At 42.1% G+C, this 20,800-nt stretch overlaps 1 protein-coding gene across 2 annotated transcripts in view; it reads right to left on the bottom strand.

The window, feature by feature from the left end:
• Positions 1-20,800, bottom strand: part of SPRED2 (sprouty related EVH1 domain containing 2) — a 114,608-nt gene that overhangs the window by 30,285 nt on the left and 63,523 nt on the right. For both annotated transcript variants that reach the window (XM_058683900.1, XM_058683901.1), the window contains exon 2: positions 2,634-2,811. In XM_058683900.1, the coding sequence (XP_058539883.1) occupies positions 2,634-2,811 (178 nt within the window). The remainder of the gene's footprint in view (positions 1-2,633; positions 2,812-20,800) is intronic.

Raw genomic sequence — 20,800 nt, 5'->3', positions numbered from 1 at the left:
AAAAAATAGATCTAAAAAGATTTAACTGCTCAGGCAAGATAATTTGCTAACACTTAAGTAATAAAAAAAAAAAATACAAAGGGAAAAAGTGAAAAAAAATTTATCAACATTTTTGTTAGAAAAAGAACACCAACTAAATAAAAAGGCAAGCAACAAACTAGAAAAGTATTTGCAGTAAATATGGCAGATGGAGATTAATATCTTTCTTACATAAGAGGGCATATATATCAAGGAGAAAAGTAAGGCCCCTAATAAATAAATAAGCAAATGACATTAACAGATAATTCACTGTTACAACTGTTAAACAACTGTTTAACAAACAGAAAAACATTGATACCATTAGTAATTAATAATATGATACTACTGTTACTCTGTCAAATTGGTAAAGATTTAAAATATATGACTCTCGGGGCACTTGGGAGGCTCGGTCAGTTGAGCGCCCCAACTCTTGATTTTGGCTCAGGTCATGATCCCAGGGGTCATGGGATTCTCCCCCTGCACCTGCCCCCCATTGGGCCGTGTGTCGGGCTCCACGTTGAGCATGGAGCTTGGTTAAGATTCTCTTTCTCCTCGTGCTCTCACTCTCTCAAATAGAATAAAAATAAAAAAGATTTAAAATATATGACCCTCAAGGTATTAAAGGAAATTCTCCTATATGCTGGTAGCAGTTCTTTGTACAAGTATCAACAGTCATAAAAATTTGACCCCAAATTATTCCAACAAAATAGTAAAGGTGGAAAATGCAGGTAGGTAATACTGCAGGGGGTGGGGGAGGGGGAGAGGAGGGAAAGAATCTTAATATTTTTATTTTTTTTATTTTTTATTTTTATTTATTTTTGGGACAGAGAGAGACAGAGCATGAACGGGGGAGGGGCAGAGAGAGAGGGAGACACAGAATCGGAAACAGGCTCCAGGCTCCGAGCCATCAGCCCAGAGCCTGACGCGGGGCTCGAACTCACGGACCGCGAGATCGTGACCTGGCTGAAGTCGGACGCTTAACCGACTGCGCCACCCAGGCGCCCCAAGAATCTTAATATTTATAATAACCCTAAGGAGATCACCAAATAAACAATATTATATCAACCTTATACAGCAACGAGGAAAATTCCTTAGAGAATGTTAAGGCAAAGCAAATGAGACACAAAATGGTTGACAAGCTCTGTTCGGAGCTATGAAAAAAGAGAAATATGCACGAGGGGGAAAAAACTACACTAAAAGGCTAAAGGTGGTTGAGCACATGTGGCTTGGCTCAGTTTTGGGGTCAGAGTGATGGAGTATCAAATACTAGTTACATGCTCTCAAGATGGGTCACGAAGAACAAGGAGTTTATCTAAAAATCTTAATTTTTTCAGTTATAATTATACAGGCTATTGTAAGGACACAGTGAACTAAAGGACTAGCATTGTGTTTAGCACATGTTAGCTAAATGGTGTTATTTTACTTTTTACTGGTAATATGGCTACATTGTAAATAAGAATGCTTTAATTATTTGACTAATACATAGGGAATTTTCTGAATGGACACACTTCTTAAAATGAGCTATGTTCTCCCTTTAAAACTTTCATTCATTTTTGGAAATGAATCAAGCGTGAAAATAGCATTTCTGTTAATCTATATATAACACTTACAAATTGTTCTGTCTTATCTATTTGGTAACTTTTTTAAACAGTAAGAAGTGGTTGCAAAAGCAGATTACATTTGTACATTTAACACGTAACACTCAACAGACACGCTCGCTGTTAAGGGTCTCAAATGTCACAGTGACATTTCCTGTGCTGTCTTTGTATTTTTTCTGTTGAGATCCAATAAGATCCTGCACATTTTGAAGCAACAGTTGGCTTCTGAGTATACGCTCCATGATCAAGTACAGATAGGAGCAACGTTCTTCCAGGTTCAAGGCTACCAATTAAAAATAGCAACTTTTCTTCATATCATGGATTCCTTCATAGCTCAGAACTGGACATCCACGTTCCTTCATGACACTCTATGTTATGAGCTACTAATGCTCCACTCACGTGAGAGAATATTACTCTCCAAAGTATGCATTTAACACGCATGTAGAATTATTACAGACATGGGATACCACTACATTTTCCAAACATGTTTTATTCACTAGTATAGGAAATAAAAGCTACAGTATCTTTTAGATAAACAGTATTTACAAATAACCAAGTATCAGGTGACATTCTGCCTTTGCATTTGACCTTTTACCATCCAAACCTTGACGGCATGCTCCACGAATAAACCCTACATTTTTAAAAGCCCAGGCTTCACAGCTCACTAGAATGTGATTCATGACAAAGAACACACTTCTGTTTTGAATATCTTGTTACGGTGACAGAAAGACAGCTTAATTAACCAAAGACGCAAACAAGATGGCCAAATATACTAAGCACCTGCGTTATCTGGTGTGGTAAGAAAGGACTTCACTGGAAAGTCAGGGTTATGTTTTGTATTTGGCATCAGCTCCAGAGTTGTAACTTCCGAAGCTTTCACAACAGTTTGAAGTCAGAGAAATAAGGGGGGGGGGGGTGCGGGAGGAGACAAACAAACCTATGAGAAGAGGGCCATGATTAACGGAAAGCAATCAGTCGTTGCTGATTTAACACCACGCATTGCATGTCTACCATTACCAGTTTGTCTTTCTGTCGTTCACCGTGGATGAGAAAGCCGCTTCGTCCATTGCCTTCGGGGTGCATGACCTTACAGACACCCACGCGACTGATCCCGCCTCCTTCCTGTGGGAACCATCCCCCGCTGGAGTCATCTCTGGTCATAACCACAGCCTTGACACGCACAATATAGCTGTCACTAGAACGACAACAAGAAGAATGGGGCATGACAATGGTCTGGTAGCTGCAGGACATGTTTCACAAGGCAAGATGACCACCAGCCAGCACTTTTCTAGACCCTTCAAAAGAAAATCGATGCCTGGCAGCAACCTTAAAAGGTAACCCTTCTCCACTTTTAGGGAAAAAAACAAAAAACAAAAAACACTTAAACTAAATATGGTACAAAAGCACATTTTTAAATTTGTTTTTTTTTTTTAACGTTTATTTTTGAGACAAAGAGAGACAGAGCATGAACGGGGGAGGGTCAGAGAGAGAGGGAGACACAGAATCTGAAACAGGCTCCAGGCTCTGAGCTGTCAGCACAGAGCCCAACACGGGGCTCGAACTCACGGACAGCGAGATCATGACCTGAGCCGAAGTCGGACGCCCAACTGACTGAGCCACCCAGGCGCCCCGAAAAGCACATTTTTAAAAAGATACCCAGTAATTGCAAATATCTATGTGTCTTTGAAGATGTATGCAGGCATAACATTCTCTACAATCTGGGTCTAACTATTAATAATAAAATGAGTGAGCTAACTGCTATAATTTGTTATCTATAAGTTAGGAACCAACGCATGACCTAGGCTTAACACTTTATAAAGCTAATAATCTTCTGATTTAGCACAAAATAGGATAATTCCCTTCCAAATCGCAAATCCACCACGCAATCATTTGCATAGGTGGGAAAATGTTTCAGTTCCAACACCCTTTACCCATGTGTAGCCTTCTGTTTACGATTTTATTTTTTCCAGTCTAAACTTCAATTTCGCAGTAAGTTCTTCTGCACATTTGCCAAAAATCCTCTTTCTTCTCCAGAGACCAACTCTAGCTTTTCATTCTTCATCACTTTTGGGGAACTGTATTTGGATTTTTCAGCAAGGCCACTTAAATTCTTTTTTGCTGTTTTCTTTCTTTGGATAGAAGTCATTTTTTTTATCCATTCAAACATATATTCACATCTTCTACATGCCAGGCGCTGTGCCAGATTCTAGGGAAACAGAGATGTAGAGTACCACAGAACCCCCCTCTTTCCTTGGGACTCAGGGGAAGACCACCACCCACCCCAGCGCCAGGCAGAGCCCGGCCACTCCATCTTCAGTCTCCCAGAGATCATTTAGACAGTCCCTCTGCCCCCAACCCCTGCTCACCGCACTCACCCTCAAAAGGGGAGCCACCTAGGTCTCCCATGACTCCCTGCGGCTCACCCTCTACTGTGCCCCAACTCCCTCCACAGTGCCCCTGCACTCAAGGTCCAACATCCTTTCCTCAGATCATCCCTTTTATTTTTAAACTGGTAAAATACATGTGAGATAAAATTTACCGTTTTAACTGTACACTTCTGTGGCATTACGTGGATCGACACTGCTCTACAACTGTCACCAACCATCCCAATCCAGAACTTCCTTCATCTTCCCAAACTCAAACTCCATACCCGTTAAACATGAAACTCTCCGTCCTCCCCTCTGCCCAGCCCCTGGCAGTCGCCACTATACTCTGGTCTCTATGAATTTGACTAATCCAGGTACTCAGACGTTCTTTTCACTCTCTTAACCTGAATGTAAATGTGCTCTGGGCTGAGCTTCTGGGGCCCACTGACATGAGGCCACATTCTCTCTCCTACATCTCTCCATGCTTAGCCTAGATGTGGGGCAGGGTAGTCACCTCTGCTCCAGGCTACTGGCCAGCTCTCCAGTTTCTCTGAAGCTCACAAGCCTGGTTGTGACCACACTACCCTTCTTCAATCTTCTACAGACCTCTGGGCCGCATCCCTCCCCTCATCCTTGGAAGACGTTGGCAAACGGGCTCACTGTCCCTCCACCTGTCCACCATGATCCCTGCCGTGACTCTTGACAATTTCCTTATTCACACAAAGGATCCGTACAATTCCTTGGCCTCTCAGTTTCTGGAACTCTTTTCCAACGCCCTTCTCTTACAGCCAACCTCAGGTACCCATGCCTACCTCACACACACGACCTTGTCATTACTAACATCTGCACAACCTCCTTAACCTCAGTTTCAAGCATCTTGCTCTCTGGCTGCCACTTCTCAACTTTGCAGCTCACTCCCTCCAAATTCCTGTAATTCTTCACCTCTCTGGGAACAATATCTCTTTCTCTGACCACCTTTCCCTTTCCCCCCTTCCCCACATCCTTCATGTTCTCACTTGATTCACTACTCAAGTTCCACAGTCTATCACGACACTCTTTTGTACAAAACATAACACATTGTCCTCTCTTTCCCCACCGTAATGCCTGGTGAACCCCAACCCCGATGAAATTCCAACTCCATGCCCCCTCCCAGGCTGTTGGAATACTCCTTTGGTCATAGATCTAGTTTTAGTCACTAACCTCAGGCGGGGAGTTCTTAAGTGCCTCCCAGTATCCTGTTACGTTTCTCTGATCTGTCCGTCCCCAAGAAGATAATTTCACAGGTCCACCTACCCTGTCCCTCTCAGATGATGGATGAGCTTCCTTTAATTTCCCTGTGAAAAATAGGCAATCAGAAGGGACCTTGTACCTGCGCCCACTAGCACGCCTATTACTTGTGACCAGTATTTTCTGCCTCTCCTCTAACTATGGCTAAAGCACCCAGGACCCACACCAAGCACCTTCTAAAGGCGCTAACAGTGCCCAAAATTCACATTTCCACCCAGACCTCTTCCCTGAGCAGATCAACTGCCTAAGGATTTCTCTCCTTGGGTGTCTAATAAGCATCTCAACCAACATGTTTCAGATTGAACTCTTCATTCCCCATACCTTATCCTATTGGTTCCCTCTTCAAAATATATCCAGAATCTACTTTTTACTACCTCCCTCGACACTGTCCTGATCCCAGCTGCCAACACCTTTCAGGCTATTTCAACAGTCTCCTAACTGGCCTCCTTACTTCCACATCTGCCCAACTTTCTATGACAATAGAAAGGTGAGCCAGATTATGATACTCTACTCAAACAAACTATTCAATAGCTTCCTACATTACTCTGACTAAAAAGCAAAATTGAGCACTTATTGTTCTCCTGCTTGCTCATTCTACTTCAGTCCCATTGTCCTTGTCCTCCACATTAAGCACACTTTGACCTCAGGGCCTTTGCACTTGCTATTTCCTCACTCTTTCCCCCCATATGCCGACTTAGCTCATTTCCTTATTTCACTCAGTTCTCTGCCCAAGGTTATTTTATCAGAGAAGATTCTTTGTCCACTTTATATAAAGTAACACCCTCCATCCCTCTTAAATCTTCTCATTCTTCTTTGTCTTTCTACATGTTACTAAAACAACATCTGCCCTATTTGCCCACTTTTGCCAACTAGAATGTAAATGCCATAGGAGCAGTGCCTTTGCCCTTTTTGTTCACTGCTCTGTCCCTAGAGCCTACAACACTGCTCTATGTGTGTGTAGTAGGCTAAGGAACAAACGGGTAAAACACATTTTATAAACAGATGAAAAAAATTATTCTTAGCTAACAAAATCTCTGAGAAAAAGTAGAGCCTTCAATATTCATTTGCGTATGAGCCACAATAGCTTAACTGGGACAGGATAAAGGTTAACAAGAAAACTAAATTTAATAAGCACATGTTTTCTATCGTCAATCCATCCATCTCAGGATTCAAACCCATATTCCTTTAGATCGAAGACATCAGGAACATTTGATAACATTTGTGTAGATTAGTTACATGCAAACAATTTGAGAATATGCATTCCCCCCCACCCTGCCCCATTTATTCTAGAAAAATGAAGGATCCCCAGGATTTGTAATTCTCTAGTATGAAACACAGCTTTCTCAAATCTTCTGGGAGTATGCTATGGGTTCATCCCAATAGGAAACGGCCAAGGCGAGTAACTGAAACTCTACACACCTCTTGTGAAAACATGCTGTTTACTTTTTTTGTGTTGCAGCTGTGTGTTCTCCCTTCCTTTGAGGAGATTAAGTAAACACGAAAAAGGGAAGTTTGTGTTATATTGGTGCCATAAACTCATTTCCAAAGAGTATTCATTTATTAGAGACTAAAAACAATACCTCACCCGTTGGCTTCTAGTCTACAGGGGCTGTTCATTTTGGCCTTTGCTCGCAGCCTGCAGCATCCTCTTTCTTGCCCTAATTCCTCTTGTGGCCCTTCTCAAGAGCACAGACTTGTCTGATGGGGTGTGTGTATGTTGGGAGCAAGGGAACAGAACACCCAGCAGCCCATCTCCTCTGGCAACAACCCCATCAGCCAGCATTAACCGAGGCATCTGGCTATTTAAAACAAGGCAGGGGATAAAGTGTTGCACTAAAAGCTGTGAAGGATGTCTGGATAATCCAGCTGCATGGCCATTTGCCAACTGCTTCCTATCTGTGGTGTATTTATGTTACTCAGGCACTTCACCCCACCCAGAACAGAAATGACAGTGAACTCTACTACCACAAAGGTATAAAGGAGGAAGACTCCCTTCCCACCTTCCCCTCTCTCTTTCTGGAAAGAATCAAACAACATGTTTAAGCCATATGTTGGGTTTGTTTGGGGGAGGATGGAACAGGAAGGGCAAGGGCAGATTCGTTTTTTAATGTGCACAGAAAATGGTGGTGGTATGCTTAAGAATTTCAAAAAGTGCTATTATTGTCAAAAATAACACAATTTTAAGAAAATGCTTCTGCAAGCAGCAACCGCTAAACCAGTATAACTGATTAGGAACTGGTGAAGTTCCACACGTGGATCCAAACACCAACTGAATGGAATCCTAGTGTCTGACCTTGAGCTAAACTGCCCCCAAAGACTCAGTGTCCTTACATATGGGATTTGACTACCATTACCCAAACATTACCATATTCTTTCGGTGTATTATGAGTAAAAGTGGCTTTTATGAATTGAACTGGAGATCTGCCATTTAAATGTGGTTTCTTTAAGGAAAAAGCTTTGCATTCCCAACATATGGGCTTAGCTGTAAAAATAAGACTTGTCCTGTGATCACTCCATGTGCAAAAGAGGTAGGTGATATCCTACGGTAGGATGGGGAAGCAGGGTAAGAACAATTCCAAAACTAGATTTTTATGGGGGGGGTGCTGATGCACAGCAAGCTTTAGATCTCCGGCTTTTGTGTTGTAAGCTCTCTCCAGATTCAAAGTGGACCCTGTGTGGACCTTGTTACAGAAGTAAACAAGGTAAACAAAGGAACTATAGGAAAGGGTGATGAGGCAGCATTCAGAGCCAGACAAGTCCAGCAGTGCCTTGACCTTCTCAGTAGCCAAAGAATCCTCTAGTGCAGCTTCAGATTCTCTCATTTGCAAAAAGCAGAGATGGGATGTCCTGAGGGTTAAAAGTAGTGCTAGAGGTCAAGTGCTTGATACAGACAAGTTTGGTAAGTTGTAGCCATCATCATTATTTTTGCTGAAAGCCTGACTTTGATTACAAAAAAAGGTCCTTTAAAGACCAGCTCCCCTGGCCACTAAGAGTGGGTTTCCAGACTGCCTGCCTTTTTCAGCTATCAGACAGCAGAGGAGCGGGCCGTCAGGCTCTTGACAACAGAAGAAAATCCAAACGGACCATCAGCAATTATCAATGCAAATCAGATTTATAAAGACCTAGTATGAGCCTACATTTCAGGCACACCTGTAGCGGAAAATAATTCCATCTGCCATCTGTGAATTGGCCCTGTGCTCCCACCCCTCCCCCACGCAGCTCCAGAGATGGAGACTGGAACTTTTATGTACACCCCCCCCCACTTCCTGGCCCCCTCCTCACGGCCAGCCTTCATCTGATTACAGGGCTCCTATATCTCTCCATTATGCTAAACATTACAGCTAACTTCCTCCCTGAGCTCTTTTCCACCCTTTACTACTTCACCAGACCTTGAGAGGGATTAACCAAGATCCTAGCCTCTCAGGCTCCCTCTTCTACCTGGCACAACCACCGGCCGCCAGCTGAGCCAAATATAACACAAGTCCTCCAGGGGAGCCAGGCACACTCTTTACTGCATTTGTATCCTGCACCCCACTCCACCAGTCCCCGTCGTGCCTACAGATTTACAAAGTCTGACTTCATTATTACATACGTATATCAAGTTTTGTATGTATGTAGAACACAGAGTGTATATGAAATATGTGTCTAGTCATTGAAAAAAAAAAAAGAATCAACAAAGTCTTTCAGAATCAAATGCGTTCAAAAGCCAGATATTGGTCCTATTCTATTTAAGCAGGTTTCGTGAGTGGCTCTTTCATGAAACATCAACTACTTAAGATTTTTTTTTTTTTTTTTTTTTTTACAGGGGACTGGTCTCGTTTTATAAATGTGTATGTTCCAAAATTATTGGCAAGGAAGTTACACATAATGTAGGTTTGTGCTGTGTGGTAACAAGATGTTCAGCTCTGTTCCAGCCACTAAAGGTAGGACACTTGCTCTGCCCACTTACAGGTCTGCCTAAATGTGTACTGCTTGTACAGTTGGGCCATTATAGAAAACAGCGGTAAGAAAAGCCCACTGAAGAAGCTCAATCTGGCAGCAGCCAATTCTGGCAAAGGCACCAGCTCTCCTCTCAAATGCTGACGAGCAGGCACTATGAAGCAGAGAAGGAATTTTCTGAACATCAAACGTTTGCTCATAAAGAGAGCCTTTTGGGTGATGGTGGTAGTAGGTACTCGTCTTAACAATGACTAGCGATAGTCTTCACCCAGGAACCAACAGACTGAAACCCAGGGGTCCCGTGGGAGACGGAGAGAGGGTGGGCAGGTGGGGGGTCTGGGTATGGGGCTGGGGATAGGTTTTCCTCCTTTACTAGGTGTGGGCTCAGAATCCTTGAGTGAAAATAGGAGAAAATGTTTTAGGAACCCCCAGTATAGTCTTGCATCATAAGGCAGTGAGTTCTGCTGTACACAAGGTCACTGGAGCCCTCCATGTCCAAGCCCTACCCTCACCCAGAGGGGGAGATGTGGGACACGTCCATTCTCATCCTCAGATGCCACGTATAAACCCAGCATCTTTGTTGTTTATGCTACCTAGCTACACTGAAGCATATAAATAGACCCACTCACCCACACACCGTTTTCTTCTGCACACAACACAAAGGGTAGCTTTTTCCACTACTGTGAAGGACACTGCCAGCAAGACTGGTATTTGAAATAGGAATGATTGCTACATTTGGTAGTATTTAAAAAATTATTTTTTAATGTTTATTTCTTTTTGAGACAGAGACAGAGTGCGAGTCAGGGCGGGGCAGAGAAAGAGGGAGGCACAGAATCTGAAGCAGACCCAGGCTCTGAGCTGTCAGTACAGAGCCCGATGCAGGTCCAAACTCATGAACCATGAGATGTCATGACCTGAGCCGAAGTCAGCAGCTCAACTGACTGAGCCACCCAGGCGCCCCTTTTCTATTGGAATTTTATTTTAAAAAAAAACAACAAAAAACTCCTTTAGAAAAACTACCACAAACTCGTAGTTTATAAGCCAGTGATTCTAGGATTCAAAATAAATACCCATACGCTGTTTACCAAGGAGTGCTGATTTAGCCTGCTATGTGCCTCTATAGCGTCTTCCTTTAAGTTACAATTCACTGTAAAAGGACACATCTTCTAATCTTAAGTACTGCTTTACACTTTCCGGCCATAAGAGCCAGAGCAGCACGTGCACTGAACATTCTGGCACATTCTCTCTCACATGGGGCCAAGGCACCTGCCCTGTGGATGTCCTCGGGAATGGACGTTCTGCAGGGCTGGCTCAAGTGGAGGGTACTGGGCAGTGTGCCATTCACCACTCTACTCCCTCTTTCTTCGCTGCTGTGTCCTGTGACCCACAATAGCCAAGAAAAGGAAATGAAGCAAAGACAAAAAGGAACAAAGATCAGGACTGGAAGTTAAACTCATAAGCTTTACCGAGGCTTAAAGAGGCCTTTGAGGAAATAGTTGAGGAAATACCAGAGGCAATTAGGGATCCTCTGACGTCCTTGCAGCCTGGGAGCACTGACCTGGGAGCACTACTGACACTTCTAACGCGCCGGAGAAATCAATGGCTGGCCAAGGCAAGTCAGAGCTTCCGTGCCCCTACCTGGGCGATAGCTTCAATTCTAGGGGCAAGACTTCATGGCCTGTGAACAGAAGGTGGCGGTGCCCATAGCAGTGTGTGGGCATGCTAGCCATTACTTTTGTGAGTCTCCTGCTCAGCAAGGTTTACAGAGTTATATTAAACTCACTCCACTGGACTGTGTGCAAAATGAAGTTTTTCATTTCACCTCTGACTTTTATCGCCTGTAGTCTGAACAAGCATAAATCTTCCACAGGAAAAGAGTGATTCCGCTGGATTCTACTTATACTCGCAGGGTTTTTTTTTTTTTCCTACCGTAAAAATCTTTTGATTTTACTTATTTAACATATCAAATGTCTTAGGGATAGAATTGTAGTTTTTTAAAGAAAACAAAACTTTCCCTCCCAACATTTCAATTCAGCACTTAAATTCAGAAGCCACAAGAATGCTAAATATATACTATCCATGATGATGAGCTGTCTTACAGCTGGGGCACAATAAAGATAAGGCATTGGGGCTGTTCTGCTAATATATAACCTCAAACCCTAACACGGAGCAGTTTTAAACCCGGATAATGAAGTGCTTGCTGAAGGAAATCTTAACTTCAGCACTCGAAAAGGCGATCTTAGAAGTCGTATCTAAGACAGATTTTTTTAAATGGCTCTTTGGCAACCCTCCCTGTGTCGATAGAACTTTCCTGAGCAAGTACCTCTTGGGGTGAGGAATGCACGTAACTAGAAGAAAGGCCCCAATGAGGTCAAGCTTGAAGCAATGGGGCAGGACAGGCTTGGTAGTTTATTGTGGGGCGGGTGCATAATCAGTGAAGAAAGGAATCATTTTTCTTAAAATTTGAAAACTATTTGCTCTAATCCCTACTAATAGCAGAAATCCTAATTTCTCTACCCTAGGGGAAATTAGGGAACTGGAGACTCCTGGGCGTGAGCCCTTCAGTCCTAGGGTGAGTTTCCTGGTCAACCACTTGGGACCTCTGTATCCTTATATGTCAAGTATCTATACAGTGGGTAATTAATTACCTTAATAGCAGGCTGTGGAATACACTTTAAATTATTTGAGTTTTAAAACACTGGTTTTAGGACATTAACCAACAACAACAAAAGTAAATATAATTTTAAATAAAAAACTGTAATTCCATGGAATTCAACAAAATCAAAACCATCTTTTTTTTTTTTTTTGGAAAAGATTTCTTCTGTAAAACTTAGCATCAAATGACTCTCTGCCCTGTCACAAGTGAAAATTATACTAGCACAGGGGGATAACTCACATTTAGACTCTTGTTTTCCAGGCATATCAATACCAGACAAGGTTTCCAAACCCAACTGGACATGTCACCAGTCGGCCTCCTCTCCTCAACCTGTGCACCTAGGAATCTCATCCACTGTACCCAGTTACCGAAGTAACAAGATAACACGTACATGGGTATGTGTGTGTTCTATTTTAACATTAATTCTATCACACATCATGCACAGGTTCTTAAACGGTTAAGTTAACGTGGGAATTTCAGGGTCAGACAAAACATTTTAGCCAATTACGGTAAGATTTTAACACAACAGTTCACCTAATGTTCTGGACATCTATTGAAGATTTCGCAGTTTTTGTCAAAAATCACCCGAGAAGGACAACTCTTGGACGTGGGTAAATCACTTAAAGAAAATTTATTCAACCCAAAATAGAATGAATCTACTTCTTACAGACTGGAAGTTTCTATACTGAAGGGCTGAATTTCTGGGTGATCACCCAGTGTGAAACGGGGGTGAGGGAGGCCTGGGAGGCGAGAGGCCCAAGTCTGAATCTAGGTTTATGATTTTACTTTTATTGTCGGCTGCTTTGCTGAGCCCGGAGTTCAGTGGAGTTCATAATTAATCAAGATCAAAGGATTGCCAGCTTAAAACAAACAAAACAACCCACCCCTGAAGAATCCTTTCTTCTTCTCCTACTTTTTAGTCTGAAAGCAAGAATTTTCTTTGAATTTCCCTGTTTTACACACCCTTCCGAAAGTGGTATTTACAATCCACATTTAAACCCCCAAAGGCCAGCTAATGGAAATGTTCGATTACTCCAGAAAATGAACTCTCACCACATGAAAGTACACACGTAATAGAAAAACTGGCACTTCAAAACACAAATGGCAAAGGGAGTTGTTTAAAGTTAATAATCTCCAATTCAGGTCTTTAAATTGCAGCCCTTGAACTTCCAAGTCCAACTTTCTCAGAATATCTTTGGTTGCTTTCTCACTGAATTGGAGAAAAGAAAGGAAGAGTGGACTTAATGATCGGCATGCTGAAATGTTTAGGGAGAAATGCAGTAGTATCTGCAACCAGTCGGAAATACATTAAAAAAATAACACGGAGTCTTGGATGGAGGGATGGACAGATACATACATGTGTGACAGAGCAAGAGCAGTAACATGCTAGTTGCAGACAGGATATAGTGAGTGTTGGTACACTTGTTTCAACTTTTCTCAACAACTGAAAACTTTCATAAAGATGATGAGAGAGAACATTCATAGTGCTCTACTATTCTAAATGGCGATCAACACTAAATCAGAAGTTGCTGATAATGGTACTAAAGTCAGGTTACCCCTCCTCACTCAGTCCAGCTCACACTTCCCACTTTTTACTTGCCACTCCCCACCCCGCCGGCCCTAAAACAAAGCCCGTGCTGAAAAGGTCAGGAAATTACTTTACCAAACTATGTTTGTTACTACCAGTTCTAAATCTACAAAATCCTCTATGAGCCAGTCCTTAATAAAACCTGCTCTCACACAAAAGAAGGTGATAATTTAGCCCACAAGGAGGAAAGGAAGTCAGCATGTGGAGCTAACAATATGCTGGCTAGATTTTAAGAGCCTCCCTGCTTCTGTCCCCAACAGATCTATTGGACAAGGATGCCGTTTCAGGCAGCAAGAATTACCAATTCATTTATTCCCTTTCTTCTAGGATTCTGCCACCTGCTTCGACAGAGATGAAGAGCTTAACACACAAAGAAAGAAAGAAACAAAGTACACGCAAGGCATCTGTTCTCCCCGAAGAATTCTGGATCTCTTCCTTTCCCAGGTAGAGCCCAGGGTACAGGTGGGCCTACAGGTGGAGTTTAGGTCTTCAATCAGGATTAGCAAAGAGCCACACAAGTAAGTTAGAGATACACTTTTTTAAGCTAGAAAAAAAAATAATCACAGAAACCATCTACTAGACCCCTCACTTAGAAAAATTGTAATTCAGACAGGAGAAGGGACTTGTTCAAGGTCACTGGCATTGGGAACAAATACAGGACTAAGATCTCATCTCTGTAAACAGCCCCTTCCCCCACTTTTTAAAGAGAGGTTCTATGTTGTGGCAAAGATTTCCCACATCTAACTTAGGTGATCTAGAGGATATAAATTATTCTCATAGGTCTCTTCAAGCTTAATGTATAGGCAACTGATTGTTGGAGAACTAGAGGAGGTATCGCTAATAACACAGCCACATGAAAAAAATGGCACCGCTGGGGAGTGGGGCTTGGAAGTCCTCCTTGGCTTGGCAACACTTCCCAGCAGCGGAAGCAATCTTCATTTTCAGATGGCCAGTCTAGCTAGTTTCCTAGGTCAGCAGACATGACCTCTACTGCCCATCTTCTTCTCCTTTTTGGGTGAGACACCCCAGACTCTAAAATCTGAGAGTGAGCCTCAGTTTCTTCATATGTAAAATGAGGGGTAAGGGTCCAATGACCTTTGAGGTCCCTTTTCAACTTCGGCCCCCGTTTTAGCTTTTGTGGTTGTTTCTTTTTAAAGGGCCTTAAAGTCCTTCAGCTCTGCCAGAGGGCTTAAGCAAACTTAAGCCACCCAAATATTCTACAAAAGCAGATCAGAAATCATGCAGCAGTAAAATGCAACCGAAAATATATTTTGATTTGGGGGAGAAAAAAACCCCTCCAACTACAAAGACCTGAAACCACAACAAACTAACAGATACGTTCTCTCGTTCTCTCGGTACAAGTATTATTATGCAATTATAAGGTTCCCAGGAGCAAAATGGGTCTATCAAAGTATTTCTAAAAAACATGAAAATGATGAAAATTGTTTCAAGAAGTTTAGTAAGACCTTTGAATAACGTAGGCACGATGCAGCCATCTAGCTGGGTTTACGCATCCACAAACATGAGATTCCCTTTAGCCACATGGAAGAAAATCCCCAAGACATATTTATAGACCAAATGCAGGCAAAGAGAAGAGGGATGTACTCCCTTTCTCCCAAATAGTTCATCCTCTATGTTTTATCAACTGACTCAAGACAGATGTTCCAGTACAAAATCTTCATTACCTTCAGAGAGAAAGGGAAAAAAGGTTAGGAAAAGGTAATGAATCAACTGCCTAACTTAAAAATGGGGAGAGATATTTATTACAGACTTTTGATAAAGCAACTCTGTGCACTTCAAGCTTCATGTTTGGTCCAGGCTCCTTCGAGGTCACAAATGAGTTCTGATCTAAAAATTTTCTTGTAAATCAGTTTTTTGAAACTGGAATGTACTTTTCCCATAGGAAAAACCAAAACCGGTTGAGCACCAGGATTTCCAATCTAGTCCGTGACAGCCTCATCAATTCCTAAAATACCTGAATCATAGTTATATTCCCAAATGGTTTTGATTGCCTCCTAAGAGTGTCCTTAAATAGAAGCTTCATTCCCAGGGCACATGGGTGGCACAATCAGTTAACCATCGGACTCCTGATCTCGGCTCAAGTCATAATCTCAAGGTTCATAAGCTCAAGCCCCGTATCCGGCTCTGCGCTGATGGTGCAGAGCCTGCTTGGGATTCTGTCTCTCCTCTCTGACATTCCCCCACTTGTGATCTCTCTCTCTCTCTCAAAATAAATAAATAAACTTAAAAGAATAAAAAGAAAAAGAAAAAGAAAAAACGAAGCCTCATTCCCGACCTTCAGTGGGACTGGCCAGTTCTATTTAGTTCTGGAGCTAAAAGGGTTCCTATCTGGGTATGGGCTAGGGGAGAAAGGGTAAGCAAGGAGGAACCCCCAAACTTCTGATTTAGGCTTCATCAGGGACCCCTGGAATTTGGCACCACTGGACCCTGACCAGCCCTAAAAAGGGCCAACTTGATGATCGTCTGCTAATAACACTGAGAAATCTTTCACTTAAGCAAGCAAGCACACAAACCAAAAGGAAAGCACTTAAGTTAACCAAGTTCCTAATGACTGGTTTAAATGCAAATATAACAAGCGTATCAGTATCAACATTATAGTTTAGGAATTCCAAATTAGGTGTTACTGGGGAAACTGCTCTTTCCTTCCATGGTGGCAGCGACTGTTGCTGAACAATCAGAAGGGCGGGGACAAAGCAAGTTTCAGGCTCACAGGATGATCATGCAGCATTAGATTCTTGACTAGTTCTTCACCACAACAGAGACAGGATTTGACCTACGAAGGCAATTTCCTTCCGAGTTATTACAAAACAGCTGTCCACTCAGTACATGTGCTTCTATTAAGTTACTCTCCTGCCATAAAAGAACGGGGCAAAAAAGGAGAATGCCAACACCAACTAGCTGCCAAGCTTGCTCACAGTTTAACCAAGTATTCTTAAAATATTATTTCATTTATGGGAGAATATTCTAGTTTCATTTCAAAAAGAACTTCCAGGGAACACTAGAGCTGTCCCCACATGACAAAGTCTACCAGCTTGTGGAAGGACTAGAAACTTTTATTACAAGACTCACAATCTTCACAGATAACTGAGACCTTTGGAGGCTAAGCTGTTGAACCGGGCTTCCCTGACCATCACCAACATGCATATTCCACGGAGCCCAACCAGGTGGTAGGTCATGCATTCAGTGGTGGCTGAAGACTACTGCCTGAGGCAGGGCAACCAAGTGGCCACGGCCAACCACCCAGAAAGCTTTACTGACAAAGTGGCGGTCTGTACGGCCAAGCTGATGTAATTACGCTACCTTGAAGTCATGCTGTCACTCTTGGCAGCCATTTAATATTGGAAGAAAGAATAAAAGGGCCCCTGTCTTAATGTCATTCAAGAGGAACTACCCACAGCTCGTTTCATTCACCAGTGTGCTTCAGCAACCTCCTAGGACTAAGCTCATCTCTAGGAAAGTCACGATCCCCAAAGGCACTGCGCATACACCATCCCAGACCAAAAATTGCTACCTACCCAACGATTTCCTACAGTGAGTAACTTGGCATATGGAAGCTCTTGTGTAAACTGAAAAGGCTGGATAAACATAAGGTGACATGACACAATGGCACTTTTTCTTGTGTGTTTGCATATACAGGATTAACTCTAACACTGAAAGTCAATTATTTTCTCAAAAGGTAATTAATTTCACACCTATGTTCACTGCAGCATTATTCACAACAGCCAAGAGGCAGAAATAACCTAAATGTCCATCAAGGGAGGAATGGATAAAAAAAATGCAGTATATATACATAAATTATTTTTCAGATTAAAAAAAAGAAATCTTGCCATTTGCTACAACATGGTTGAACCATGAGGGCATTATACTAAGGGAAATCAAGCCAGTCACAAAAATATAAATACTGTCTGATTCCACTTTCTAAAGTAGTCAAACTCATAGAAACAGAAAGTAGAATGGGGACTGTCGAGGTCTAGGATAAGGGAGGAATGGGGAGTCGTTTAATGGGTGTAGTTTCAGTTTTGCAGGATGAGAAAGTTCTGGAGATTGGCTGTGCAACAAAGTGCATAATTAACACAAATGTACCGTATACTAAAAATGGCTAAAATGGTCAGTTTTATTTATTTGGCCTTTAAAAACATTATTTATTTATTTATTTGGCCATTTGAAAAAAAAAAAGACAACTAATTTGAGAAACAAAAAGGGGACACTAGAAATAAGTATACTCAGGAAGGACCCCAAATGCAGGAATTTGGGGCTTTGGCTGAGGAACATTTCTGTAGTCCTTAAGAAGTAAGGACTTAAGAAGTAAGTCCTTAAGAAGTAAGGACATTAACACTTAAAAATAAAAACAAAACAGGGGCACCTGGCTGGCTCAGTCAGTGGAGCATGCGACTCTTGCTCTCGGGGTTGTAAATTCAAGCCCCCCATTGGGTGTAGAGATTACTTAAAAATCTTTAAAACAAAACAACCCACAAAACTCCCCCCTAATTATCAAGACAGCATATGTCCATTGTGCAAACTATATACATCGCTAAAGACCTTCTCAAGGTAACTATAAAAGGAAAATCTTATGCCTCAAATATAAATGTAAATGTGGCCTATGCTTTTTTCTTTTGTATACAAGACAAATCACATATATGAAAAACACAAACCTTTCCTTTGTAATTGGTTTCACTGATAAAAATGGCTTTTCTTACAAAATCACATCAAAGAACAGGAGAAAGTTAAATGTAATAGACTTTCCCCTAATTGTTAGCTCTAACAAACTCCCCTCATCCTTGCCCAATTAGATTTGAATAGAATGCGTATCATGTTTACAACAGAAGTGACAGAATCCCCCCAAAATATTTTATATGGTGAGTCCCTTCTCCTCTGTTCAAAACCTTAACCTCTGTTTCAAAGATTACTAAAACACACACACACACACACACACACACACACACACACACACACATACACACAATCACAAAGATTCTCTAATGGTTCCATTTCTTCAACATGGGGGTTAGTGATGTTTTTTAATATTTCTCAAAACAGAAAAAAGGGGCTGTTTTATTTTTCTTTGGAACAAGTTCCTGCCAGATTTTGCACATTGCAGCTCTTTGGCGATGTGATGAGAACACACGCCCACCCACAGCCACGAATTCTGCTCTTCACCCTTCCCAAGCAGCCCTTATGACACATGCTGTCTGCGCTCTGTTTCATGGAATTCAAGAGGCCCAGTCAAACAGCAGGCCTCATGGGGCAATGGCAAGGGCAGGCAACCCATCTCTTTCATTGGATGGGTACAAGGAACATGTGTTTAAAAGAAAACCACAAAAAAGCCAAACCCAGCTTGGACACCTCCAATCTGAAAAATCTTTGCATCTGCATGACTTAATAATACTGAAAGCCGAAAGTCATCTCTTGGGTTGAAATCTGGACAGAGAAAGCTGGATTGCTGCGACTCTGGGCATGCTGAGCTCTAAATGAAGACAATGTAGCTAACTCCCCGTGCTGCTCTCAGAGTGCACAGCAAGGAAGGTAGAGTTGTTGTCACGTAAGCCAAAAGCTTTCAGGAAAGGCTGAAGTGCCAGCCTGGTCTCAAGCATCTGCTTTCTCTATGGAGATCATTAATTACAAAGAAATGCTGGTGATTAAGAATCCAGCTGGGAATGGGCATGGCTTCTGTAACTGTCCCACAGTACCCAAAAGACAACCTGGGCACAGATGTCAATGCAAACGAGCTGTCAGCAAACATACTTGGAAGAATGCTCAGGACTAATGAAAGTTGATGCTGATTTGCTAACAGAGTGTTCATTCACTCCATTTATGTGTCCTTAAGAGTGGGGTTTATGTCCTACAAAGGCTGGTCCTTGCGTGTCTCTGGCTTTTCTGAGATACAACAGGAAAGTTGTTATTTCTAGATAATGATACGAGATTTATCTACAAGTGCTAGTAATCCCACCCACTACGTAGGCAGATTGACCATAAACCCCGGATGTGGGGAGGGCAGTTTAACAGATCAGTGGGAAATGGACACCAGGCAATGGACAGGTTCAGCTCTCCCCCTCGGGGGGCCATAGTTATTGCCACTCATCCATAAATCATCCACTTGTACAGCAAGAAAAGATCATAAACTCACTCAACAGGTCTCTTGAAATACAAGTATTTTTAAATGTTGATAGATAATCTACAGTGATTTTATTTTATTTTATTTTTTAGTATTCTCTATACCCAACATGGAACATGAACTCACATCACCTAGATCAAGAGTCCCATGCTCTTCTGAGTGAACCAGCCAGGCGCCCCAACCTATAGTGATTTTATTTAAAATAAAGTGATTTATTTAAAATAAATCTGTTTTTATTAAACGGTCACTGAATTCATTATAGTTTTGAGTCATTAAATATAATTTTAATAGATGCTAAACAGGGAGGGGTCTCCAACTCTCAAAGACAGGGAAAAACGGTCCTTGATGTTTTCTAATCTGTTCTAATACAATATCCTGAAAGCTCTAAGCTTTGAGGATTCAAATGCGCTCCCTGACTGCCATTCCTCTCAAGGAAGAAAGCAAAAAAATAAGTAAATAAATAAGTCATTTGTCTGAGGTTGTCACTCTATTTGGCTCAAAAAAGAAGGCCACCAAAACTATCGAATGAATTTTTTTTATTAGGGCAGCTCTTTCTCGATACCCATCCAAGAAGAGTTAGATTTTGAAAGACCAAAAGGGAATAGCTAAAAGTTGCTTCTACGTGGAGTGATTAATGGCTCCAGATTATAGACTCCAGTAGATGTATGAATAAAAGAAAGCCCAAGAGGAATCTATTGCCAGTAATGATGAATCCCCACTGAAGAGGGAATGAAATCAAGGACAGGGCTGGGCCCAGATCACAGGCATTTTTTTCATTTAACACCACCCAGCACATAGGTCTGAACATAGGCAGCATCTCACTCAGTACCTACTGATCACTTCCAAGTTGAATGACAGGAGATCCTTGGTACTGGCCATGGCTCTGGATTCCTTTTCTTTTTTTTAAAAAAAAAAATTTTTTTTAACGTTTTTTAATTTATTTTTTGAGACAGGGAGAGACAGAGCATGAACAGGGGAGGGTCAGAGAGAGGGAGACACAGAATCTGAAACAGGCTCCGGGCTCTGACCTGTCAGCACAGAGCCCGAAGCGGGGCTTGAACTCATGGACCGTGAGATCATGACCTGAGCCGAAGTCGGCCGCGTAACCGACTAAGCCACCCTGGATTCCTTTTCCCTCAAAAGGCAAAGAAGGAATCTAAAGACGGCTCATGGTGCCTAGCAGCACAGGGGCCTCTGGGAGCAGCGGCCACATCC

Source organism: Neofelis nebulosa, chromosome 9 (assembly GCF_028018385.1).
Source record: "Neofelis nebulosa isolate mNeoNeb1 chromosome 9, mNeoNeb1.pri, whole genome shotgun sequence".
Classification (NCBI taxonomy): domain Eukaryota; kingdom Metazoa; phylum Chordata; class Mammalia; order Carnivora; family Felidae; genus Neofelis; species Neofelis nebulosa.
The sequence above is the reverse complement of the archived record's forward strand: the minus strand, read 5'-3'. Positions and strand labels throughout refer to the sequence as shown.